This window comes from Vigna umbellata, chromosome 5, assembly GCF_029865625.1.
Source record: "Vigna umbellata cultivar VRB3 chromosome 5, Vumbellata_1.0, whole genome shotgun sequence".
Taxonomy (NCBI): Eukaryota; Viridiplantae; Streptophyta; class Magnoliopsida; order Fabales; family Fabaceae; genus Vigna; species Vigna umbellata.
The window spans coordinates 62,528,249-62,555,819 of NC_142169.1; the positions used below are offsets into that span (position 1 = coordinate 62,528,249).

The following is a 27,571-nucleotide window of genomic DNA, read 5'->3' on the forward strand; positions in this document are numbered from 1 at the left end:
GAATGATTTTTATTTATTTTATAGATGATTTTTATTTATTTAATTTTAAAAAGTAGTTAAATTTAAATAAAATAAAACTTAAAAAAGTAAAAATAGAAAGAAAAAGTGGACACTAAAAAAAATCTTTATTTATATATTTTGAACATAATTAACTATCAAAACTATGTAATACTTTTTATTAAATCAACAAATTAAGGAAAGACATATATGTATTTTCATCATATACAATTAAAAGTTGTTTAAAACAGAAAAAATAATCCAAAAAAGAGTAAGACTAAAAGCCTCCGCTTGTCTCTCTTCCTCTCCCTGCAACCAAACACAGAACAGAACATACATTCATGCTCTTCCCTCTTCTTCTTCTTCTCCAAAACCATTCTAATTAATTAAATCAAAACACACTATAAAATTATATTCTTTTCTTCTTCTCCCCCCTCGCACTAATTTATCAAAACCCTAACACAAGATGGTGAAGGTGCGAATGAACACCGCCGATGTAGCCGCCGAGGTTAAATGCCTCCGGCGCTTCATTGGAATGCGGTGCTCCAACGTCTACGATCTTTCTCCCAAGGTAGCTCCTCCCTTTTCATTTTTCGTTCTTTCACTTTCCTCAATTCGATTTGATTCCATTTTCCTTCTCTGCAGACCTACGTGTTTAAGCTGATGAACAGCAGTGGAGTTTCGGAATCTGGGGAGAGCGAGAAGGTTCTACTGCTCATGGAGAGTGGCGTGAGATTGCATTCTACTATCTACATGCGTGACAAGAGCAACACGCCTTCTGGTTTCACTCTCAAATTGAGGAAGCATATTCGTACGAGGAGGCTCGAGGATGTGCGCCAACTTGGGTACGATCGGGTATAGTGTAACCCTCTTTCCATATACCATCCACCAACTTTTTTTTATTTCGCAAACCAAAAAAAATGTATAATTTTCTTTTCTATGAAAACTGTGGCAGATTATTCTCTTCCAATTTGGACTTGGGGAGAATGCGAACTATGTTATATTGGAGTTGTATGCTCAGGGGAATATCCTCCTCACAGATTCTAGTTTTACCGTCATGACTCTGCTGCGGTCTCACAGGTTCTTGCTAATTTCTATTCTGTCCTCTACTTCCCATTTCTGTCTAGGATTCCTTTAGAGCAGATTCTTCATGTTTATTTATGTAAGAAGAAAATAAAAATAAAAACAAGAATGACATAAGTGTCTCTTTTATTTTATGCATTTGTAGAAGTTCTTTCATATTATATTGACTTCGCCGCAAACTTGGGGAAACTTATTTCACTTTTCCTTCTTTTCTTTTCTTTTAAAGTGTTTCTAGACAAGTTTACCTGAACAGACCATAAAACTACTGTGCTATAAAATATTAAGGAGGGACTGTTTGAATCCCCGTAACCTATGTTTTCACCAGCTCACAATCATAGGATCTTCTGTTGAGAGTGAAGTGTGCATTTTGTAGGATCATGAGAGTGTCCCGTTGATTGTGTATGTATTGCATTTTTAGATTTGAATCTTTTATTCATGCCTAGTCGAGCTAATTGGCATGGTGTGTTATGCCATCAGACCTTGCTTTTTAATCGGGACCAATTAATTAACATTGTTTTACTTCACTTTCAGAATCCATTAGCTTGCATTTTTTTTTATGTTCTTTGGGGCATGGGTTGTTGGTTATTTAATTTACCTATAATTGGGATTTTGAAAATGTCTGTGATTAACAGTGGTTGCCATTTGTCATTAACAGGGACGATGATAAAGGGCTTGCAATTATGTCACGTCATCGTTATCCTGTTGAAAGTTGTAGAGTTTTTGAGCGAACTACTATTGAAAAGTTGTGGGCATCTCTGGTGTCTTCCAAGGAAGATGATAGCGATGAGACTGTTAAGGTCAATGGAAATGGAAATAATGCTTCTAGTGTAGCAAAAGAGAAGCAGGGAACCCAAAAAGGTGGCAAGGTATCAACACTGAAAATTGTCCTTGGGGAGGCACTTGGTTATGGACCTGCACTTTCAGAACATATAATATTAGATGCTGGCCTAATTCCAAGTACAAAAGTTCCCAAAGATAAAACGTGGGATAATGCTACTATTCAGGCTTTGGTCCAAGCTGTTGTGAAATTTGAAGATTGGATGCAGGATGTTATTTCAGGTGAAGTCGTCCCTGAAGGATACATTGTGATGCAGAACAAAAATTTGGGGAACAATTCTTCAATATCTCAGCCTGGAAGTGTTAGCCAGGTTATGTTCTATTTCTCTGTAATTTTAGCAGCACTATAAACTTTGAGGAGAAAATAGTAAAAAACTTCTTACTCAGATGTTTGTGGAATTTAGTGTTAACATATTTGTGTCTTTTGACACAGATGTATGATGAGTTCTGCCCCATCTTACTCAACCAGTTTAAGTCAAGGGATTATACAAAATTTGAGACATTTGATGCAGCCTTAGATGAGTTCTACAGCAAAATTGAGAGTCAAAGAGCTGAACAGCAGCAGAAAGCCAAAGAAAACACAGCTGCTCAGAAACTTAATAAGATTCGCCAGGATCAGGTTGGTAGCGTTGCCCAAACTGGCAACACACTTATTTAGCGTTGCCCAAACTGGCAACACACTTATTTAAAAGTCATGAGCCATGTGGCACACAATCTTGTTAATTGAATATCTCACTTTTGGATCATATAAAGGTAGTATTTCTTAGTGTCCATTGTTCTTGTTTGAGTTAGATCCTCAATGCATGTGGTGTCAAAACTCTTGTTGAACATAAAGCATGTGGATTTGAAAGTGTATTTTAAAAGATGCAATAGGCAATAGTTGTATCCTCTGAGGCCCATTATCCTACTGAATATGATGGACATTTATAAATAGTGGTTGCGTTGTGTCTTTATCACTGTTTTAAATTATTTTAATTCCCTTTTTTAATTTTTGTTCTTTTGTTTTTTACACGTTTGTACTAATATTGATTTGAATACAACAATAAATAATTTGTTTTGTTTATTATGTTTCTAATGACTTGTGCTCATTTTTAAAACAAATTCTCTTGTAATTTCAATTTTTTTATGTTTGGTTTAGATTATTATATATTATGTTATGGCAATATGATCTCCTATAATTTTTAATATTTACCAGATTGTGTTCGTGGTGGTTTCAATTTTTCGTTTGGACATGTGGTTCCATTTTGCAAAATATAAATATTTGGGCTGTGCTACTTGAAATTATAATTGTCTTGCTACAAAGGACAGGAAAATAAAGGGGGCCTATTTGGTTTCCAAAATTGTTATCAGTTTTCTTCTTTTATTTTCATTAATTACATGATAGGACTGAAGACAAAACATGTTTTTTTGAACCAAATAAGCTCTAAATTCCATTTTTTTACTTCAGATTCATCAAAGGGGTGAATTTTAACATGTGTATCTTTAACTGCTGGTTCCATCTATAAATTAAAACAATTATTTATGGTTGCAAGTGGTAATACTGGACACAATTATAACTTCAAATAAATATTTAGGGCATCTGATACTTAGCATAATATATCTCATTTTTTCTATGTAGGAAAATCGAGTACATGCTTTGAGGAAAGAAGCTGATCAATGCGTTAAGATGGCAGAATTGATAGAATATAACTTGGAAGATGTGGATGCTGCTATATTAGCTGTTCGAGTAGCTCTAGCAAAAGGTATGAACTGGGATGACCTTGCTCGGATGGTAAAGGAAGAAAAGAAAGCTGGAAATCCAGTAGCTGGCCTCATCGACAAGCTCCATCTTGAGAGGAACTGCATGACTTTATTGTTAAGCAACAATCTTGATGAGATGGATGATGATGAGAAGACACTCCCTGTGGATAAGGTTTTTATTTATTTATCATGCAAAGCAATAAAGTCATTCAGAGAAAAGTACAAAGAGAAGGGAGGATAATGATCCTCCTCAAAAAAGGGTGAATAGTAAACAATAAAGTAATAAAAGAAAACATAGCAAAGCTATCTGATGCATCATTTAAAGCTTTTAAAAAAAAGAGTTATGTTCCAACCACTTAAACATGCCAATGATGTTTACCTTATTTTCTTCTCCTATAGGCTAGTCTTATGTCTATAAGTCGGCATTATCACTTTTTCTTCTTAAATTATCACTATCCTCACCGATTTTCTTCATTGTTTTTGAAATGCTGATTTTTATTGTTTTTTTCTCCTGAATGTTTAACATTACTGACTATAGTATCTTGATGTTCCAGGTTGAAGTTGATTTAGCTCTTTCAGCTCATGCCAATGCTCGGAGGTGGTATGAACAGAAGAAAAAGCAGGAGAGCAAACAGGAAAAAACTGTAACTGCCCATGAAAAGGCTTTTAAAGCTGCAGAAAGAAAGACTCGCCTACAGCTTAATCAGGTGGTTAAAAATTTTATTGGTGAATCTTTAATCTATATTGAAAATTAATGTGCAGATATTAGATTGCTATCTATAAGGATCCAATTGCAAGGTATGGGACTTGCATCCGGCATTGAAGTATAGGGTACTGATGTGGGTTTATAAGGCCTTGAGCACCCTGACTAAAGCAGCTAGCTTTTGTAGTTTGGTTCTCTCAGGATTAACAAATGGTGTTAGAGTTGGTTGAATGTCTCAAAGGGCTGACCAAAATTGCTGAGTGAAGCGTCTTAGAGTGTGTGCTGCTGTGATGTTGGCTCTTAGGAACAATGCTATGTGACTTTAATTTGTGGGGTCTAAGTGATTTTTTCTATCCCGCTCCCTTTATAAGCATCTTTTATGGTAGGGTTTCCTAAGTGTTTGGGTGCTTATTAATCATTTTTTTTCAAAATCAGATCACCAATCTGACTGGGAACTAGACCCCTATTCAGTTCATTTGAGGCTTAAAAAACTAAAGATGCAGTATGTAATTACTGGAAGAATTAAGCAGTGTGATTATTTTGCAGAGTTTGTCTCATTCCAACTTCAAGTTTATTGGGTCATTATGATCATATTATATATATGCATTATAAGTTTGTTACTTAATTGGGTTTCCATTTGTGGTAGGACATACAAGTCAACTTGTGCCTATTATTTTTTTATCCTGTATATTCTTCTGGATCTTGCCTAGGCAAATTTATTATAATCTGCTTCGATACTTTCTCTGCTCTCATGAAACTGTTTTATTTTTTTAAAGATGCTTCTGAATTTCCTTCTTTGATCATATTTTGTCATCTTTGGTGTCTTCTCTCCAAATTAGAAGTTTATCAATGGTCTTTTTATTCCCTATCGATTCTCTCTAAAATAGAAATTAACAATAGGTTTTTTTTCTCCAATTTTATATCTGTAATACGTTCATATGCAACCCTAGTCTGATTTCTTCTGCATTCCTGATATCTCTACTTAACTAAATTAATTATATGTTTCCTATCAAATTTATTTCCAGGAAAAAACTGTTGCCTCAATTTCACATATGCGCAAAGTCCACTGGTTTGAGAAATTTAATTGGTTCATTACCAGTGAGAACTATTTGGTTATCAGTGGACGTGATGCACAGCAAAATGAGCTGATAGTAAAGCGGTATATGTCAAAGGGAGACCTGTGAGTATTTCTTGTTATATTACACATAAATTTCTACCTCCTTGATGCTAATGCTTAAATGTTGAGTAATGTTGAAAATAATATTAGCATGGTTCAGATTCTATCTTCTTTTGAATGATAAACACTTAACTGTTGACATGTCTCAATATTATTTGAAGACTGTTAAATTCTATGTCGTTTGAAAAAGAAAATTTTATTTAACCAAAACTTCCTATATACTTGATTAAGAACATTTGAGTATTTCAAAAAGTTCTGAGATCACTGTGAATATTGCAAACAATGAAGAAAATCACGGGAAACTTCCTTTTGTTAGAGTTGGAATACCGAATACCATTGAAAATTAGAGATTTGCTAGTTTGTAATTTATTGCTACACTGAAGTACCTGGGACGTGAGGTGGGGGAGTTAGGTATTATGGTAGTTATGGTGGTTTTCCCCAGTTCCAACATAGCTAATGCTATTCAATTGCAAATTGTGGGACTTGAATCCACATTGAAAGTATGGGTTTGTACTGTGCGGGATCATCGGATGTGAGTGCCATGGCATTGCAAATTAAGGTTCTTGGAAATTATTTCTCATGAGTGCATTGGTTTTCTTTGTTTGGTAACTGACATCTGAGGTTGGTTTATATCCAAAAGATTTGTGGTTGAAGAAATAATCCCCTTTTTGTATTCTCTTCATCTTAATCATCTTTCTTTGTTACATCGTCAAGCTATTAGCAACTTGTATTCCTTCCAAAATCATTTATTCTCTTGCATTTTATTTGTTGATCTTTGAAACCTCGACGATAGAAAAAAAAAAAAAAAGTATGGACTTCGATGCACTTTCATAGTTATTTGGTTCTACCCATCTATCTTCAACTTAATCTTATTTTCTCATTGCATCATCAACTTGTATTCTTTTGAAAACCATTCCTCGTCTTGTAGTTTTCATTTTTCCCCCTTAGAGCCTCAGATAGAAAAACTATGGACTTTTATGCACTTTCTCATATCTCTTCATCAATTTGGAGATTTTTGGTCTTAAGACTTCTCAGAAGCTGGAATCTTGTAAATTTTATTTTCAATTCAAATTAATTTTACCATGCCATTTCTAATAAAGCACCTGGAACATCTGTAAATGTTCGTTAGAAATAAAAGTTCAGTTTAAAATTTTAAACATTTTTCTGTTTTGAAGTATATGATCTCTGATTTGTTCATATAATAGGTATGTACATGCTGATCTGCATGGAGCTTCTAGTACTGTTATCAAGAATCACAAGCCTGTTCAGCCAGTTCCACCACTGACCCTAAACCAAGCAGGATGTTTCACAGTATATGCTTAACACCTGCCTATACTTTGTTATTTAAATTTAGTTTTTTGGTTGTGAAATAAACCAAACGTTAACTTTACCACATCAATTTGGAATGTAGGTCTGCCATAGCCAGGCATGGGATTCAAAAATTGTTACTAGTGCCTGGTGGGTTTTTCCTCATCAGGTTAGTAAAACAGCTCCTACAGGTGAATATCTGACAGTAGGGAGTTTCATGATCCGGGGAAAGAAAAATTTTCTTCCACCACACCCTCTTATCATGGGTTTTGGCCTACTGTTTCGCTTGGATGAGAGTTCATTAGGATCACATTTAAATGAACGAAGAGTGAGAGGAGAGGAGGAAGCAACAGATGATTATGAAAATGCTAATCTCGAAGACAAATCTGATTCAGAATCTGAGAAGGATGTTGATATAAAATCTGTCACTGACTCAGAAATGAATGGTAAATTGTCTGCAGATTCACACAAACCCCTATCAGAAGACTTTTCCAAAGATTCATCTCAAACTGGTTTGGCTACTATCAGCTCCAAAAAGGAAATTTCACGTGATTTTCCTGTGAAAGAGACAAGTACATCAAATATGGTTGATAGGGAGATATTATCAGACACTAGCAGAGATTGCTTAGTTGCTGTCCCCCCTCAACTTGAGGAACTTATTGACCAAGCTCTGGAACTTGGATCTGTTGCTAAACCAAGTAAGCTTTATGGAACTGAGAACTCTCAAATTGATTTAGGCAGTGATAAACATTTGGAACAAAGTAAAGCAGCTGTTAGGGATAAACCTTACGTATCAAAAGCTGAGAGACGAAAGCTTAAAAAAGAACAGAAACATGAAGATACAGATTCAAATGTTGAACATGGTAAGGATGAACCGAAACTGAAAGGTATTTCTGCAAATCTACCTGCAAAGGAAGATCAAAATGTGAAAAAAGGTGGTGGTCAAAAAATCAGCCGTGGGCAGAAGGGAAAATTGAAAAAGATAAAGGAGAAGTATGCTGACCAGGATGAGGAAGAAAGGAACATCCGAATGGCATTGTTGGCTGTGAGTTCAGTAGCTTACATGTCCATTCATTTCCAACCACAGAATAATTTATATTTTAGCCTCATGCACCATCTGCTTTATATTTGCTAAGATGAGTCCAAAAGATGTTAAATTTAATTAATGCTGTAATTCCTAAAACACCTTTTGAATAAATGAGTGTAGGAGAACATGAGATCACATAATGGAAAATTTCAAGAACATATTACTGTTTCCCATCTAATTCTTGCATATTTCCTCTGATTTCCCTGGCTCCACCTATAACTGTCAACCTGTTTTTCTGGTATTTGTAGTCTTCTGGAAAATCAATCAAGAAGGAAGAGACGTCATCTGAAAATGATGCATTAGACAAAGGGAAAAAATCTGGCAACGGTAAGCCTTCTAAATAGTTTCATAACTAGTGTTACTGAGATTGAGCTAACCAACAAGTTTGGTCCCAGCTTGATTACAATCCGACTGCCTTAAAATTTGGCATGTAATTATGTGAATCAATTTGTTTGTTGAGTTTGGCTAAAATAGATAATATAACCATTCTGATTGGTTTAGCTCAAATAATTTAGATTTGAGAGCCAATTTGAGTTGAGCTGGACCAAGCATTTCATTAATAGATTCATGAACATGCATATTGTATTTTATATGAAGTTGTTCATGGTAATAAATTTAGTTTGTATAATGTTTTTTTTTCATTGTCTTAATAGACTTGTTTTATGAACTAAACAAGTCGACTGTGTCACAAGTCAAACTTCCAGGAAATTCTTTACCAAGTTCCACTATTTGGTTCATGCACAGTCTTTGGGCCTCTTTGAAGGATTGAATAGTGACTCTGCTTGGTTCACTGCCCAGTGGTGGTGTACTTGTTTTTGTAATTCATTGTGTCACTACCTTGTCTGTTACCTAATTATGAGATCTAAATTTCACTGTAAATTAGACACTTATTTATATGGCAGTTATCGCAGTGTTTAATTTGTTTTATTGTCTATTGTTTGTAATATGATATTGTAGCAGGTCCTGTTGAAGCCCCAAAAATATGTTACAAGTGTAAGAAGCCAGGTCACTTGTCTCGGGATTGTAAGGAACAATCAGATGATCTGATGCATAGGCATGCAATTGGTGAAGCTGAAGAAAATCCCAAAATGACTGATATTGAAACTTCCCAAGCAGACAGGGTGACAATGGAAGAAGATGATATTCATGAAATAGGAGAAGAAGAAAAAGAAAAACTAAATGATGTGGATTACTTGACTGGGAATCCACTTCCTAATGACATTCTCTTGTATGCTGTTCCTGTCTGTGGTCCTTACAGTGCACTTCAGTCTTACAAATATCGGGTGAAGATAATTCCTGGACCAGCGAAAAAAGGGAAAGGTTATTATTATTATTATTATTATTATTTAATTTACTGTATTTCTTTTTTGCTATCTTGTATTTTGGACTAGTAGTACCTTGTAGAAGTAAGTCTTAGAAAACTACTTTTTAGTTCGAATATTTGTTCTTTCATAATTGGCGACTAGTATCTTCATATGGTTCTGTAACTGTTGCATTTGCTGCATGTTGTATTATTTCTTTCCTGGAGTCTATGATATACTCTCTCTCTCTCCTCCCCTGGCCATGGTAATCTATGTTTGTTTTAGAGTAGTCGATATTTGTTTCAAGAGGTGGCCATAATTATTTTTCTTTTTCCGTTTTTTGTACAGCTGCAAAAACTGCAATGAACTTGTTCAGCCACATGTCAGAAGCAACAACCAGAGAGAAGGAGTTGATGAAGGCCTGTACAGATCCTGAGCTAGTTGCTGCAATTATTGGTAATGTGAAAATATCAGCAGCCGGCCTTACTCAATTGAAGCAAAAGCAAAAGAAAAGCAAGAAAAGCAGCAAACAAGCTTGAAGTTAACTCTACTTCCGCACTTCTGTAGTATTTACTCAGCTCAAGTTTTGTTTCTGTTTCTGTTTCTTTTCTTTAGCTTGAGTTTAGAAATTTGTATATTGTATATCCTTCCTAATTTCGAACCTTAAGGAAGTTTTCTTCCCGTCAGTTTTATATCCTGTTTGGTTTTCTGCCCTACAGTCATAGAACAGTACTGTCTCTCGATTTTATTCAGAAGATAGTCTCTTATATTGTAAATATGAGTTTTCATCATCGAACGACAATGCTTTTATTTAACAATCTTTTAAATTTTAGAAACTGTTCGTAAATGAAAAAACATTTTTTTATTTAGTTTTATTCTTATTAAGCTGTAAGTCTAATTGTATTGTAATCTGTATATAAATTAGTTAAATTTTATTTCTTTCAAATGCAATTTTAATTTCAAATAAGTTTGATTCGTTAACTATGTCAAATCAGTCTTTTATTTAAATCTAGATGTCAATTTGGCCTCTTCAGATATTTGGTCTTAACTTATGAGTTAGGGTAAAAACTTATAAAACCAAAAAAAAATAATCATTAAAAAAAGTTCATGAAATAAAAATATATAAGAAAAATGTAATTAACTTTTAATATATTTTAAATTTCAGTATTTTTAATTTATTAAATAATTATATACAAACATTTTAATAAGGTTAATACTTCTAAAAGTTTTTATATATTAAATAATCATATATTAAAATTTCAAATTATTACATTCTGCTCTAAATCTTCACATGTTGAATCACATTCTTCAACTTAAGTTAACCAACAAATTAAATTTTACCAAACTAGAAGTTTTTCCTGTTAAAATTCTAAGCTCATGTCTTTTAAATTTTATCAAATTTTTTTGCTAAATATCTCAAAATTAGAAGAATTATTTTATGCTTCTAAAGTCCTGTAAAATTTTATATTTGAATAAAAAAATATTTGCAAAATTGAAGGAATTTTACAGAAATTAGTAAGATGTGTTTGTCATGAAATATAATTAACATATACCCTACCCCTCAACTAGTTAGTGCGCTCACTGTCATGAAATATAATTACAAAATTATGGGTACGTGACTTTTGCTTCTTGCTTGGATTATCACAGGAATTTTACCAATAATTCAGAAAAAAAATTGGATGTAAAAAGAATTACAGAAAAGGATATGTTATCAATAACATGCGATAACAACAAATTTTGAGTACTGTTATTGAAACTAAAATCTAATAATTAAATTAAGTTATAAATATAAAAAAAACATTTTAAAACATGAAAGAACTTAAAACTATAAAAAAGATGTGACAGTTTTTCGGAAAATTTACTCAAATCCATTAAAATATAATTAGTACGATTTAAAAAATATATAAACTTGTCTCTTGAATCCTTTCTGTCCACCTCCTCTTAAATATTTATATAAAATGATTAACCATAACAGGAGTAATCAAACAAGAAACTTTATATATGTTCTAAGATTTATTTAAACTATGTTTTTTGTTTACTGCAATAAAGTATAATAATTTTAATGAAACGGTGGCGGCTTCTACTTTTTACAATACAATTTTTAAATATTTAAAAATAAAAGAACCTTAATTATAGTTGGGTATAACATATTAGAGTATTTCCAATAGAGTCCTTAACCAATTGTTTATAAAAAAATAGTTGTCTTATAAAAAATTGTAGTAAAATGTGACAACAGGAATTTATACAGGAAATCATATTTAACAAGAAAAATAAGAATAAAAAATTAAAACAAATAATAATTAAATTACTTTTAAGCTGTCAAAAAATAAAATGTAAATAAGAAATTATAAAAGTGTGAGTTCTTACTAAGCAAAACTTGCATAAACTACTTAAAAATTATGTGTTGCTTATAAGAAGCCACACAAGAGATACTCTTGGTCTGTAGCAGTTGGTAATGATGAAGTTATCAGAGACAAATATGTAAATCTTGTTTTTGAACTGGTTTTCACTATTTTCAATCTAATCAAAGATAACAGCGACAATAGCTCGAAATAATTTAGAGAGAAAATGAAGAGTTCTACAACAGCCTATTCTACAAAAATGAGTTGCTACAAAACCGGTCTTTACATTAGGTTCGTCTTTCTACAACAATATTCAGATCAAGGTATAAAAAAGAAAAACAAAAGGCTCTCAGTTCAGAATCATGACTCTTGAGCCAGGGGTACCTCACTCAGATTCACTCCCTCTGGAGGCAAGTCTGAAGAAAGTGGTCCTAAGATTCCCTCACCGCTGAGACCTAATCCACCCTGTAAACAAAAAGGATAGGTATGAAATAGGTTCACCCAATGAACAAGCAGTGCATCTCTATAAGTATGCATGAATGCTATAACGTGATCAAATAAATATATCCAACTCAAAGATGAAACTTGTAATAGTTGGAAGCAAGAATATATTCATATATCTTTAGTCAGTAAAATGAGTCATTCAGGACTCCAAACTCCAAAATATCAAAACTACCGGTATCCTAACTAGGATCATCAGAATTGAAATGCATATAACACTTTCGTATTTCATCCACTAAAAAGGACCACCAAAACACCATTTAAATAGTCATTTCAGAATCTATAATGCTTATAGTCAGCAGAAGTATGTGACTTTACTTTTTTTAACAAAAGCGAAAATGCTAATTCGTCACTGTACCTACTGCAATCTAACTAGGCTAGAACTCCGTTCAGTATCAATCATTGAGATGAGATTTTGAACAAATAAATACCTCTGGCTGGAACCTGAGCATATCAGCACGAGCCATAGCTTCTGCTTGTGCGATTCTCTGTCTGAATGTCTGAGCCATCTCCTCCGCCTGTAAAAAACAAATTTAGAATTATAAGGGTGCCTTTTTTTCAAATATAATGAGAAGGTTTGATTAGATTTGTCACAGAAAGCAAGAGATAGAAAGAAGTTATAACATAATCAAAGGAACCCTGTATTTTGGCTGTTCTACGATATCAATCAAGAGGAGAGAAGCAGGAAGTGGTAAACTTAAAATAAACCATGACAAGTGAAGCCACTTTGAGTGCTACAATCATAATTTATTTTATACGACTAGCAGGCAAAAATCTTGATTTACTTCTTTTGAATTATACCTTCTCAAAGACAAGCTTTGGGTTGCGAATCATGTCACCAGGTGAGGGTTCCAACTTCTTTGTGGAAAGACTTACACGTCCTCTCTGCCGATCATGACTTAAGATCATCACCTAACCAAACAACAAATGAGATTTTATGTTCACATAACAGCTGTGATTCCAAGCAAATACAGTGTAGCTTATCATAGGTTTACCTTCAGAATATCACCAGGTTGAAGAACAGTCGCAATGTCAGTTATACGGTCATGACTGATCTGACTGACATGAAGGAGGCCACTGATTCCACCAATGTCAACGAAGGCACCGTATGGCTTTATGCTTTGAACAGAGCCAATGACTACGGATCCAATTCCTAACTGTCCTTGGCTCTCAGCCACAGCTTTGCGGTGACTGAGGACAAGTCTAGACTGTTCCTCATCCACCTCCACAAACTTAAAAGAAATCTCCTGCTCAAGAAGCTCTTCTCCAGTTGATTTCTAAGGAGAAAAGAGGCAAAAGGGAAATTGCTTGAGTGTGCTGCTGAAATTGTAATTTTTTACAATAAGACAGAAGAATGAACATGACATGAAACTTTCTATTTACCCAAAATAATCTACATTAATTTATTGAAGGATAGAAGTATTGTTAGTAAAATTGCATCAAACAATTTCAATATTGATGTTAGTGGAAGTTGGACATTTATAAGTTTAGTAGTGATCGATACTTGTCAAAGAACTATTCTATTATGGCTTTGTTATTCTCCATATCATTTAGGAATATAAATGAGTTGAGTTATTTGTGAAATATTGAAACTCCACCCGTTAAATGTTTGATGAAGCACATAACAAGCAAAACAAACTCAAGCTTTTGACTTTCGACTTGGATAGGTCAAGCTACCTTGAAATAATTAGGCTTGACATTAAAGGCTCAAGAATACCTTGTACATGTGTATGTAAATAAAATAATAATAAAATGTGATTGATCTAAAAAAATTATGATTATATATAACTTCTATGTTCAAATACTCTCTTTCACGTCTTACTTCTACTTCTTTTTGTAAAGAAAATGTCTGTTAAATACAATACTGATAAAATTAAGAAAATCATTAAGAATATATTTGATAAAGAAAAGTTATAAATGAGTTAAACAAGTCAAACTGAAGCTTTATACTTCCTAACAAGTCAAGCCAAAGTTTTAACTCTGAGCCAAGCTTGAGCACCGTACTTTTATGCAAGCCAAGTCTGAGTTTCAAGTGTTCAGTGCAGTTCAACTCATTTATACACCTTTTGTTAATATGCTTTTGAGATTTACATCTTTTGAAATACCCACAATTAAGTTAACCATATTCAATCTTGCTCCCACCAAAGCCCTTATTATACTTTCATTAATGCCAATATGTTGAGCTCTTGCTACAAGTTGAATATAATTCATGCCAGTCCATGAATGTCAAAGAAGCTTACCGCTGATATCTGTGAAAATGGAACAAAACCCTTGAGGCCTTCCACTTGAGCCACCAGACCGCCTTTGTTTGCACTGACAACCTGCCAGCCATACAATATACGTAAGTCAGAAGATAGAGATGGATAGGGAAATGAAACAGTTAATGCAATCCACGATCAAATAAACAAATTCTCAAAGGTAACAGAATCAATTTTTCTTATGCTTTACTCTGTAATTTTTACTTGAAAGATTTCCACAAATCGATGTCATAACAAATAAGACTTGAAAAAAACAGATAAGTTATAAGCCAAATCCTAACCGAATTAAGTTTCTCAGTTAGCAAAACCCACCTTACCCTTGACAACAGCATCTTCAGCCTGCAGTTGTCTACAGCGCTCCCATGCAAGGTCATATTGGATAGACCTCAAACTCAGGATCAATGTATCATCCGTTCCATTCTCACCAATGATCATAAATTCCTCCCTCAACCCAGGAACTATACCTGCTTCTTCAACTTTCTTAATTCTGCTAATGCAAGCCTCTTGCAGCGGCAAGTAGGCTGTGGACTTTGCAGTAATGTCAACATAAGCTCCACCCGCATCTGTGGCAAAAACAGTGCCCTTAACCTGAAAAACCAAACAGCAACCATCACTAGTTCATTTCGAAAACCCTCAAAATGCAAGGGTAAACTAAAATGTACTACACCCCATTAAGATAACTTCTTTGTAAACACTTATTAAAGAAAACATGTGAGGGAAAAAAAATGTAAAATGTACTAGGCCCTATTAAGATAAACTTCCTTGTAAACACCAGTTAAAGAAGAAAATATGTAAGGAAAAAAGAATTTGAGTTTCTCCGGTTAGGTATTATTTTCTGCGAACTCAGTTCATTTTACCTTTTTATGTTCTCTCTTGCATGTATAAAAACGTGTATCCAATCATCTCTTACGAAGAAGTTTATCCAGATAGGACTTAAGTATAATTCAGGCTACAATTACAAACCCCTCCCAAGAATCCAAAATTCAGTCCTCAACCCTACTAGATATTTAGGGTCTCTACCACTTGCGCTACATCAGCTGCATTTTCTACAATTTTTTATAAAATCAAGAATAACTATATAACCTAAATTGGTCACATCAGCAATTTGTCCATAATTCTCTACAACACATGGACAGAGACAAAACAGCAACTACAACCACACTTTAAAACCTCTCGCCCCTCTTTCATTTTCTTCATACACAATCAATTAGCAAATGCCGTAAACACAAAACACTCTCAACCACAAACAACTTCAAAACCATTTTTGGATGGTAAAGGGAAAGGAACGTGCCTTAGTGCCAACTTCGGATTCGTAGTCATATTTGTCGAGAGCGTCCGTGAATTGCTGGAGGCTGAAGGAGACGCCTTCAGTGGGAGCAGTGCGGCACCTCTCGTACGCTTCTTCGAAAAGTGTTTTTAGTCTCGCTCTCTCTTTCTTCTGCGCGTTCTCTATAGCCACTGAACAGACCACCGGAGCCATAGGACGCCGTTGATGCTTCGGCGGCGGCCTCCATCCCCACCGCAACTGCGACGCCGTCATCGCCATCGGCATGGCAGCTTTGTATAGTGCAGTCTTGGTGTTTGATAGATAAGGCGTGAATTATCGAAATGAAAGGAAATTAAGTAATTGTTTCACTTTTTTTTATGGCGCAGAAACTTACAACTTCAAAGATCAAAGTCATAATTTCCAAACAAATCTCTTTTCAAACATCCTTTGCTTTCCCTCTGTAATACCACAATGTAGCCACATAAATTTCAATTTAATTATAGTGACACTAAAAATAGGAGACGACTAAATAATAGAAAGTAAAATGTTATTTTTTAATACAGTAATTGATATATGTTTATTTAAGTTTTAACTCCGAGTAGGAAGTTTGAATTGATTCTCTATTAAATTTTAGTGTTTTTATTGAGTCTTCAAAAATTCAAAAAGTTTAATCGAAAGAATTTTTTTTAATTAAATGATACGTTAATTAAATAACTTTTATATTATTTTAATTTTATAAATTTATCATATAAAAGTACGTGTAAACTCACGTTCATTTTTTATTTTATTTATTTTAAAAAAATTTGTACTGATAATTATATGAATAAAATGCATATACTTTTTTACTAAGCAGTATTGTTTCATTGTGTCTTTTCAATTTTACTTTTAATTTGAGATGAAGAAATCATAATTCAAATAAATTGAACTAACATATTCCAGCCACAACTTATTTTAAAAGTTAAATGTTCATAACAAAATCATTTGCAATGAGCATTGTTAACTGTTAAGATGAAAGATGTGCTTGTGTTGCAAATCAATCATTTAATTAACTGCTGACCAACTAAAATATAAATATGTAAATATGGTCATTTAAAATACAGGATCAAGTAAGAAAGAAAATACAACTAATTTGATGTTCCTTTAAGATTATAGAATGAGCCACCTGGTATCATATCCAAATTATCATAAAATTCTTAGAAAAAATTGGAAACAAAAACATAAATTTATTGTACTAATAAACCTTAGACTCTATCCTTGTGTAGTAAAAGGTGAGTAAAATAGGAATGAAAGAAAAAAGAAATAGCCTTTTCCTTACAATTTAAAATATGCGCATTCTATTTATTGTATGTGTGGAGAGTGCTTAATAAAAATAGTTGTGTTTTATACGAAACTTCAGCAAAACTTATCTATGTGGAAACAAAAAAGTCTGTAAAATAAATTTTTAGCATTACTAACACAGTTAAAGAAAGTCTCACCTCGTGGTTTTTTTAAATTTTTTATTTTTTATTTTTTTTATTTTTTTTTTAAATAAAATAAAAATATCACGTGTCAAACTGACACTGTGTCATGTAACAATAACAGCGTGACATTTCACGTATTATTGTGAGGTCACATGTCATTGCATTAGTTTCAGTTTGATCTTGTATTTTTATTTTGTTTCAATTTGATTCATTTACTTTTATTTTGTCTCAATTTGGTCTCTCTATTCTTATTTTGTCTCAATTTAGTCCTAATTTTAAAAATTAAACAATTTTGTCCCTCTCCAAATTCAAATAAAATTTCATTTTTATATAAATTTTAACAAATATTCTTATTAAAATTGATATTTTTATTAAATATTTTTAAAAGAATTAAATTTGTTTATATTTTTATTTAATTAATTATATAAATGTTAATTATGTTCTTTAAATATACCTATAAGAGTTAAAAGAAAACAGTAGCATAACATGGTGGTGTGAATTTTTCAAATAATTTAGTTCATTGAATAAATTATTAATGTGAAATTTCATTTTTTTCTTAAATAAAAAATTGGAGAAAGTTTTCGTGAAAATGATAATTAAAGGTAGTTTCTCTTTCATGATCTTCCACGAGAACTTTCTCCATAAAAAATCACACTAGCATGTCATGTCTCTTTTTTTTAAACCCTTATTTATAGGTATATTTAAATAACATAATTAACATTTATATAATTAATTAAATATAAATATAAATAAACTTAATCTTGTTAAAAATATTTAATAAAAATATTTATTAAGACTTATATACAAGGTTTAATTGCTTCCTTTGTCCCCAGTTTGGTTGAATTGTGTCAAATTCATCCTCATTTTTAAAAAAGTTTCATTGTCGTCCTCACGTGGTATAAAAGTGTCAATTGAATCCAAACATCACGTGGTATAAAAGTGTCAATTGAATCCAAACATAGAAAAAATTTGTGTCAAAGTAGTCATTTTTCCTATATCTCTGTGTCTTCCTTTCATATGTCACTTCTCTGGAGCTATGAAAAGCCTTAAATTGGATAAGGTAAAATGAATATCTGTACTTGATTGTATGAAAGGAAGACACAGATATATAGGAAAAATGACTACTTTGACACAAATTTTTTCTATGTTTGGATTCAATTGACACTTTTACACCACGTGAGGACGACAATGAAACTTTTACACCACGTGAGGATGACAATGAAACTTTTTTAAAAATGAGGATGAATTTGACACAATTCAACCAAACTGGGGACAAAGGAAGCAATTAAACCTATATACAATTTAAATTTTGTTTGAATTTAAGGATGAACAAAATTGTTTAATTTTTAAAATTAAGACTAAATTGAGACAAAATAAAAATACAGGATCAAATTGAGACACAATAAAAATACAAAAACCAAATTGAGACTAATGTAATGACATATGACCAAACAATGACACGTGGCACTGTCAATGGCATGTCACACTGTGATTGTCACGTGACACAATATCAAATTGTCATTTTTCCAATTCTTGACATTTTTATTTTATTTAAAAATAAAATAAAATAAATAAAAATAAAAAATAATTCAAAAATTCAAAATAAAACACCAATTGACATGTAACACCCCTTTGACGGTGTTAGTATAGAACTAACGACAATGACCTAATTACTTTAATTTTTTGAAAATAGAGACTCAATTGAAAAATAAAAATAAGTGAGAACCTATTTGAAATTTATCAGCAAAATTAAGGACTTCGAAAATAATTAAACAAATGGTGTCTAACTCTCTCAGAAGACCTAATCTATTATATTTTGCTGAATTAGTATTTAATTATAATGATTGAATTATTTTTAAGTTGTTATAAGGGAAAGTGAAAACAAAAATTTATAAAACTGTGAAATATTTATAAGAACAATCCATAGATATAAAATTTGTATAATGATGTGGTAATACTAAATCGCAATTAAAGTGAAATACGAGGCGCTCTTAGATAAAATATCATCATGATTTCTATTCTTTTTCTCTTCTTTTAGTTTTTGTTATTTTTTTTATTTTTCATTCACTTTTTTTTTTTTGTCTTGTTTTGTTGCTTATTAAATAGATATTTAACATAACTTTGTTTACATATATAATGATTGCGGATTCAAAATCTGAGTTTAAATACTGAAATAAGAAAGTTAAAAAATATATAATAAAGGAGATTCCTTAAAAGACAATTATTCAATTAATATAATGTTAATATTTTATGTGCATTGAGTTCATATTGTGTTTTTTTATTTAATCTCCTAAGAAAACCCATAAATTATTAGTGTAAAAAGTTTAATATTAATTGAACAACAGTATCAAATATACCTAAAAACAGCATCTATTTACATATCTGACTTTGGTGATGTGAAAATTTGGACTCCATAGTGGATTAATTGTTTCGTTGAGTGGGTTTGGTTATGGTTTTTGGATGCAAACGGTACAAACATGTCCTCAGTTACTGAAACATACGGCAAAGCTGTCACATTTTTATTGGGTGCTATAATAATACATAAGCAATCCAAATGTTTTTGTCTGAAACATGTCTTCTCATGTTCCTTTGGTCCTCAGACAGATTAAAGCAATATTACTCCATGCTGATTCAACAAGTTAAGAAACAATGATAATTTAATAGTCTTGTATTGTGGTACTAAAGTTTAACCATTGCAATTGTTCACAGATTCAGATATTTCTTATTATGATTCTCTCCAAGTGTGATGTTTCTCTAAATGTAATCAAAGTAGAAAACACTAAGCAGGTATTGGTAATATCAGGTTGTTGAGTTCAATTTTAACAACCAAACACAGACACAATGACCAGATCAATTTTATGATGCACTGATCATGTTAGAAAGTGGAGATACGTCTTAAAGTAGGTTTTAGGTTTAGCCCTACAAATCCCATGGTTGAAAAGAGTCTATTCAAACCAAACCCTATTCTAAAATGAACCTTTTATAACTGAGATTATAATTTAGTCAATCAAACATAAAATTAGTATAATAAGTTGTTTGAGTTTATATAATAGGAACTCCCTACTATACTTAGATACTTAATATATGTATCAATCACAGATAGATAGTAAAACGCCTGGTCATTTTATTTTTCTTTTATGAGCTTATGCAGAGGTTAAATTTATCTAAGCACCAGCCAATGGCCTTACAAGCACACAACACAAATGTTTACAACCCTTGGAGAACGACGTTACGTCCTTAAATAAAGAATGAAACACAAAATCAGGTAATCAAGAGGTAGTTCAATTCACAACAGACCAAAAAGATTATGATAGGTTAACAATATTTTTTAATAATATTTTTATAATAAATTATGTGTCATTAATTTATTTATTTATTCATATATTTAAAACAAATTAATCACAAACTATGAAGTTGACTATTATAAAAAGGGTTAAATATGTTTTTAGTCCCTAAACTATTGACCGTTTTTGGTTTTCGTCCCTCTTCCAAAGTAAGGTACAATTTAGTCCTCAATCTTTAAAAAACGTTCGTTTTAGTCGAAAAAACGAACGTTTTGAGGACTAAAACGAGGACTAAAAACAAAATTTTGAGGACTAAAACGAACGTTTTTCTAAAGAATGAGGACCAAATTGTACCTTACTTTGGAAGAGGGACGAAAACCAGAAACGGCCAATAGTTTAGGGACTAAAAACATATTTAACCCTTATAAAAAAATTGTAAAAAAAATATTAAAAAAACATCTTCCTTCAGAGAAACATAAAGCCACATATTATACAGGTGTCCATCATCCTATCATCTAAATGCAGCGTGGAAAGAAAATCAATAGCGACGTTTATATCATAATCCACTTTTATTATTATTGCTATGAACTCCCTAAAATTTCATATAGTATTTATTATAAATTTTATTATGTTTCTAAAATAAATTATATCTTTAAATAGTAGTTCATATGAAATTGTATTTTCCAGCGCCTCGACTCTGATAGCACTTGAGAGTTTGAGAGAATTAGAAGTAAACGTGTAGAGAGAAAAAATCATATAGGCTGAAACGTGCCCTCTACCCAACTATCTCATCCCATAAACAAATCTCTGTTGAATGCAACAGTCAAGAAAATAACTAGTTTGGTCGATGCATTCACCTACATCCTTGCTGAGAAGTCTAAATCATCTCATAAAATACAGATCTAACAATGATCTGAAATCAAATCCTCCAGTGTTCCCGCCAAAATTAGCTAGCTACTTGTTCCTCAACATCCACCAAAATAACCGAGATAAATTCCCTAAATTAAATAGTTCTAAACTCCCAACAATTATCCTTTTCTATCACTACAAAACTGTTGACTGCTTGGCTCTAAACCTAAAACAGCCTACAAACACGAATCAATCTTTTCATGAAAGGAATGATTGTGAATCGTGAAAACCATATTTACATTCAGTTTCCCTCTAGCAAGCTCCTCAACCTGTTCCGGGCCTCTTCAGACAGGGAGCAAAATCTGAATCTTCGCCTTTGGGGTAGACAAGACTCAACAATCTGGACAGGGGACAAGCAGATAACAATCGCAGTAAGATTATCTGAGGAGTGTAGGCGCAAAGCTTCCTTAACTAGCTCTCTGGCACATTGTTCAGGATCGTCATGCCTTCTTAATCCACGCCGCACCAGACTAACAGCATCCTGGCTTGACAGTACATCCCAAATACCATCACAACCAATGATCAAGAACTCATCCTCCTCTGTCAATGTGACCACCTGAACATCCGGGTCGGCAATAAGAGGCGACACAGAACCAAGTGCATTTTTCAACTCCCAATCCCCAAGAGCACGAGTCACAGAAAGATGACCATTGAGATACCCATCATCAATATAACCACCCATCTCCTCCACTCTCCTGCGTTCTGGTAAATAACTCGGTCTGTGATCTTGGGACATATCAACAGCTACGCCTCGCTTACAAAGAACAGCTCTACAGTCCCCAGCATTAGCAACCATCAAATACCTCCCGAGTACAAGAGCAGTCAACGCCGTTGTTCCACATGAACTACTAACACTTCGTTCATCAGCCAAGGCAATGTCTGCTCCCAAAAACGCCTTTCGATGAGAATCTTCCAACCTCTTCAGAAAAAGCGCATCAGCATCGTATGATTGCAGCATATGAGCATCTTCAAAAAATAATCTCATAGCGTTGTTTTTAACAAAGGCAGCTGCATCTGGCCCTCCATGCCCATCAAAAACTGCATAAAAAGCACTTGCCATAGGATGCTCAAAGTTGAATCCAAGGTGCGCAGCTAGATCATCTATCTGAATGTGCTCATCATCCATAGACCCCCTGGGTCCAATATCAGCACAACAGCCAGATCGCACATCTGGTGTAAACTTAGTAGCAGGAGCCTCTAAACTTGAATCTCCAATCATCTCAGGCAAACTCACAGCCTAAAAAACACACAAGACATTAGTCAGCACAATTCATTTAGGTTAAGGGGAAATTATGAAACAAAGATATACAGACAAATCACAAGCTTTGCTTTTACGCTTCTTATACTAATAAATCCTATCATAATTGAACCAATCGAAATACAAACTAACATTAACACCAGTTGCACCACCTGATTTCACCCAGGGAAAAATGTTTAAAACACAATAAACAAAGTATGTTTTCTTATTACTCTTTACGCAAGGTATAGGGAAAACAAATTATAGAAACACCCGATTCAAAATCCTTTCAAAAAAATTACTGCTTCTGGAACCCCCACAACCATTCCACACGAAAATTTAATCTCCCCGCCCCGAAATCTAACAATCAAAATAACGAGCAAGAACACGTAGTGCACACCGACTGATGCATAAAAAGGGAAATTAAAAAGGAAAATTTAAAATCAACCGATTCAACTTCCAAGAGAAAACCGACACCAAAACAAAACGAAACACCACTTTTTACACCGAATAGAAACAAAACCAAATCCCAAGAAGGAATCTCAGAAAAAGGAGAAATAAAAAATCAAACACCGAAAGAATAAAAAAGACAATCAAAAAATTCAGGAAAAAAAGGGAACCCAGAAGTACCCACAGATTCAAAACGAGTCGTTTCCGTAGAAACAGATTCGGTGGCAATCCTCACGTGACCGAAGATGGGAACAACGTTGGAGGTCGGCGAAACATCAACCTTAACACCGTGTTCTTGCGCCACGCAAAGGTGGTACTTCACGTCCAGCATGGGAATGCTCTTCTGGCAGATGATTTCCGTTTCTACGACCATGTTCTGGCTCACGATGATCGCCAAGACACCGCGTTTAGCTCGCCTCTTCCAAAACCACTGCAACGGATCACTGGGGCTACGGTTTAGGGATTGCGATAGCGTTTCCAATTAGGGTTTTCCTTTTTTTCTGAGAGCTCTTGACAACAGAATTTCCCGTTTGCTTTCTTGCGTTTTTATTTGTTTTCTTTCGCCTCAAATTAAGTAGCGGGAGTATTTATATAAAACGCGCTACAACGAAATTTCACTTCACTGTATGTCAGGAAATTACATTAATACCCTTGGTATAGATTGAAAAGATATTTTGCGTCCAATAAGCGAAAACGTTAAAATTGTGAAACGAGTGGTGGTGCACGCTTCCGTCTGAAATTACGAGAATCACCCTATGCGCTGTTTAATTTGCTTACTAATTAATACGTAATTAAGTTTCTTTATGTATATGGATTTGTAGCACATAATGATAATGATTTGTGGTTAGTTTGGATGATTTGTGTAAGATATATATACACCATAAACAATATTCCTTTTGTCAGGACTTAATGTCCACTATTACACATCTACTAAACCAATATTATATTAGAAAAATCTATTTTTGAAAATATCATTTAATCTTTAAGATATTGTTTTAGATTTAAAAGTATTGTTTTTCGTATAGAGATTTGTATTCTGTTTTTAAGATTAGAAAAGTAAATTTTTTATTGCGTTTAATGAATCTTTCTAGAGATATGATGGTCATGGTCATATAAATTTCTAATGGATTATTAAATCAGTATTTTAATTTTGTTTTCATAATGAGATTAATTATTGAAAGTACAACAACTTCATCATATAAAGATGCGTAAACCTTGAGTTTAATCATTTTTCGTTATCAAATAAGTACATAAGTTGAACAAATCTTTCTATTTATCTAAATTCGAAAGATTTTACTATAAACAACGACGTTTTACACGTGTTTTATTTTGAAGTGGTAAAGTATAAAAGAGTGTTATAAACTACTAAGTTATGTGCTAGCATATAAGATTTAAAAAAAATAAATATCGAATGCAAAATTTAATATTATAAAAAATCAAATTTCAACTTTTAGAATCCCTGCATGTAAAACAATAAAAAGACATGACATGTTTTACACGTGCATACGATACTAAATAAACAATAAAAATAAACAATAAAAAATTTATGCCAATTAAAGTGAAATATGTGTATATGGAAAGACATGTTCTCCATTTATTATCCACAAAATTGAATGAGTTAGGTTACCCCCACTCTCCAAAATGTTTATGGTGAAAATAATAACAAAGAATATATTAGGTTACACCTTATATATTATTTATTAATTTATAAATTACGAGGTCAAAGTTGATAAACTAATTTATAAATTAATAGTGTTTGGTATAAATAAATTATATAAATCAAATTTATATTTTCAAATAAAAAGTATGTCATTATGTAATTATATTTTATATATTTTTTAAGATACTTACATTTTTTTAGTATTTATATTTATATTTTAAAAGTTGCATACATTTTTTTTACAAGTTATTTCATTTGGTTGATCTAATAAATATTATTCAAATGTACTTTTTATTTTCCATAAATTTAATTTTTTTATTTTCTCAAATTAAATAGTTATCGCATTGATTTTTTATACTTTTATTGTGTATAATTACGAGTAATAGTACGTAAAAAAAAAGTCACTAATAATAATAACCCTATTAAAATAGAAAGAATAATTATAAAGAAAACTAAATTGCAAATACCTTATGTCTTGTATTCTAAAAATTTATATAAAAAAAGTATTCTTGCACTTAATAACATTGATCAAGCTAATTTAAAAAATAATTAATTAAATTAATTAATAGCTAGTTTATTGGTCTTATCCAACACATTTTATATATAACTTACTCTTAACTAAAAAAACACAATTAAATAAATATTTTTTAAAACTAATTTTATCTTATTTAATGTTATGTTTAAAATATTTTTATTTAATTCAATTTTTGTTATCTTTTTTCCATATAGTAAGTATTGTAGTTTGAAAATGAAGAAAAATTATTTGCAATTAAAACAAATTGTTATATATACAGTTGGCAATGATAAGAAAGTAGTTGCAATTTCGTTTTACAGTTAAAGATGAATATCTAGAAAAGTAAATTGGTGGGGGCACCCGCATTCTAAAGTAGGGAGCATCCCTTTAATATAATTGGGATTAGTCAACCATAACATTTATTTTTTATTTTTTTATCACCAAATCTGTAAAATATATGGTCAACACAATAATCATTGCTAATTTGGTAGAAGATTAATCTTGTTTAAATTAGTCTTTATTTATATGTCTAATATTTTCTTTCTTTCTTTATTCTAAACACCCTCACATATTATTTCTATTTTTTAAAGTTTGTTTATACAATAGTTGTGGTGATAGGTGTTGAAAATTTAATCAATATAAGTTTTGTATTGAATGAAAATATAAAAAAATTAAGCAATATATAAAATAGAAAATCTTTAAATTTATTGTTTTAAAAGTTAAAAACAATATTATTTTTTATTTAAATTTGAGCTCGTGTGAGAGGAAACTTCAACTTAAAAGGTACTGGGGAAGACATGTGATTGGAAACAAGAATAATAAAAAATAAAAAACTCCATAAAAAAATATTCATATATAATATTCAGTATAAAAGTATCTGGTTTCATTTCAAATATTATAGTATTGTATATCGTAATGGTCAACCTGCCATGCCAACTGGCTCGTAGTATACTGTACAAAAGAAAATATTATTTGACATCAATAATTATCATTTCACAACCAATCATAAGGAAAATAATTCTAATAAAAAATAAACTTTTATGATTATAATAAAAATGAATTTTATATTTATAATAAAAATAATAGAGGTGGTGAAAATAATATAAAATGAGCAAACCTTTGGAGTTTTAAAACATCATTATTCATAAAAAAAGAAGTATGAAATGACTAGAATATTTAATTTCATCCAGGATAAGTTTGTCTGACATAAATTTCAGTCGAAGCAGTTATGTCTGACTTACTTCACAGCCTGTATTATTTTTTTAATATTTTATTATTAAGGTGGTTCTTTATATTTTTAAAGTTCTGATGCAATTTCTTACTTTTTCAAGTCATATTGTTAGTAAAGCTAAAATATTTTAATTCTTTAATATATTATGATAGAATATTCTTTACCACACGTACATATAAAATCACAATTTTGAGCTACAATATCTAATTATATATATTAAACAATTATATGTCTCATATATATAATTATATACTTCAAAATGTTATAATTCTTTAAAAGTAAAATAAATTTTAAATTTAATTTAATTTTATAAGATTAGTTTATAATATTAATGCGTTATATAAAATTTATACTCATTAAATTTATTTTGTCATTTATGAATGTAAAATCTTTAACAATACACTTGTACTAAAACATATATACTGAATATAAAATTAATTATTAATAAATATTTGATAATGATTCCGCAACGTTGATTAAATAATAAATATTAAGATAATATTTGGATGACTTTAATTTTAATTCGATTTTCAAAAATAATTATTAAAATATGATTTATAGTTATTTATATCTTTTAAATTCATGTTGTTATTTTTAGTGGGTGTGTGATCTCCAACTCATATACATCGTATTATCATACAATATCAATGTTTAATTATCATTTTTATTGTTAATCAAATATCATTTATCATTTTTATTGTTAATCAAATATCATATATTTAATTATCATTTTTATTGTTAATAAAATATCATATATTTAAACATTTTTCTTATAGTTATATATTTAAACATTTTTCATCTAGTTATATTTTACATTTTTCTTATAGTTATATATTTAAACATTTTTCATCTAGTTATATATAAATATAAGTGTTACTTTAATTTAATATAAAGATTGTTTAAGCGAAATATTTCTTTTGAATACAAATAAAGTTGAATAAAAAATTTTGTTTTCAATATGATTTTCATTTAAGTATCTAAGTCATCACTCGAATGAGTAAAGATTTTATTTGAGAAAAATCCTTTTAAGGAAAAATAGTTTGTTTCATTATAATTATTGGTTAAATGGTAAAATTACACTTGAAATAAACATTTAAAAAAATAGAGACTTGTCTCACTTTAATACTCACTAATGTAATAAAACAAAAATACAATTTCACAACAACTTAAAAATTCATCATACACGTGGTTTCAATATATTTCATATTATCATCATCTATATTTA

At 31.4% G+C, this 27,571-nt stretch overlaps 3 protein-coding genes across 5 annotated transcripts; 1 reads left to right on the forward strand and 2 right to left on the reverse strand.

The window, feature by feature from the left end:
- The first annotated feature begins 270 nt into the window (after positions 1 to 270).
- EMB1441 (zinc knuckle (CCHC-type) family protein) lies at positions 271 to 10,029 on the forward strand. 3 transcript variants are annotated; one of them, XM_047322483.2, is made up of 13 exons: positions 271 to 568; positions 643 to 852; positions 953 to 1,077; positions 1,736 to 2,228; positions 2,351 to 2,536; positions 3,536 to 3,829; positions 4,212 to 4,364; positions 5,386 to 5,540; positions 6,743 to 6,848; positions 6,949 to 7,890; positions 8,181 to 8,259; positions 8,890 to 9,252; positions 9,582 to 10,029. In XM_047322483.2, the coding sequence occupies exons 1-13, from the start codon at positions 464 to 466 to the stop codon at positions 9,770 to 9,772; spliced, it is 3,402 nt and encodes a 1,133-aa protein (XP_047178439.2). In that variant the 5' UTR covers positions 271 to 463; the 3' UTR covers positions 9,773 to 10,029. The 3 variants fall into 3 exon arrangements, with proteins under 3 accessions (XP_047178439.2, XP_047178440.2, XP_047178441.1); XM_047322484.2 differs by having other exon boundaries at positions 8,893 to 9,252; XM_047322485.2 differs by lacking the exon at positions 271 to 568 and having other exon boundaries at positions 703 to 842.
- A 1,684-nt stretch (positions 10,030 to 11,713) lies between these two features.
- Positions 11,714 to 16,054, reverse strand: LOC124845405 (small ribosomal subunit protein bS1c-like). The gene is made up of 7 exons (XM_047322499.2): positions 15,626 to 16,054; positions 14,647 to 14,922; positions 14,317 to 14,397; positions 13,072 to 13,353; positions 12,878 to 12,988; positions 12,508 to 12,594; positions 11,714 to 12,040 (listed from the first exon to the last, which is right to left on the reverse strand). The coding sequence occupies exons 1-7, from the start codon at positions 15,884 to 15,886 to the stop codon at positions 11,936 to 11,938; spliced, it is 1,203 nt and encodes a 400-aa protein (XP_047178455.1). The 5' UTR covers positions 15,887 to 16,054; the 3' UTR covers positions 11,714 to 11,935.
- Positions 16,055 to 21,121: 5,067 nt separating this feature from the next.
- LOC124845406 (putative protein phosphatase 2C 13) lies at positions 21,122 to 23,501 on the reverse strand. The gene is made up of 2 exons (XM_047322500.2): positions 23,126 to 23,501; positions 21,122 to 22,491 (listed from the first exon to the last, which is right to left on the reverse strand). The coding sequence occupies exons 1-2, from the start codon at positions 23,312 to 23,314 to the stop codon at positions 21,496 to 21,498; spliced, it is 1,185 nt and encodes a 394-aa protein (XP_047178456.1). The 5' UTR covers positions 23,315 to 23,501; the 3' UTR covers positions 21,122 to 21,495.
- Positions 23,502 to 27,571: the final 4,070 nt, after the last annotated feature.

Coding starts and splice junctions, on each gene's coding strand:
- EMB1441 (XM_047322483.2), top strand. CDS start 464: ATGGTGAAGGTGCGAATGAACACCGCCGATGTAGCCGCCGAGGTTAAA. Junction 2,229..2,350: donor AGCCTGGAAGTGTTAGCCAG/GTTATGTTCTAT, acceptor CTTTTGACACAG/ATGTATGATGAGTTCTGCCC. Junction 4,365..5,385: donor CTCGCCTACAGCTTAATCAG/GTGGTTAAAAAT, acceptor ATTTATTTCCAG/GAAAAAACTGTTGCCTCAAT.
- LOC124845405 (XM_047322499.2), bottom strand. CDS start 15,886: ATGCCGATGGCGATGACGGCGTCGCAGTTGCGGTGGGGATGGAGGCCG. Junction 14,923..15,625: donor AATCCGAAGTTGGCACTAAG/GCACGTTCCTTT, acceptor TTGGTTTTTCAG/GTTAAGGGCACTGTTTTTGC. Junction 12,041..12,507: donor TGCTCAGGTTCCAGCCAGAG/GTATTTATTTGT, acceptor TTTTGTTTACAG/GGTGGATTAGGTCTCAGCGG.
- LOC124845406 (XM_047322500.2), bottom strand. CDS start 23,314: ATGGTCGTAGAAACGGAAATCATCTGCCAGAAGAGCATTCCCATGCTG. Junction 22,492..23,125: donor AAACGACTCGTTTTGAATCT/GTGGGTACTTCT, acceptor TGTGTTTTTTAG/GCTGTGAGTTTGCCTGAGAT.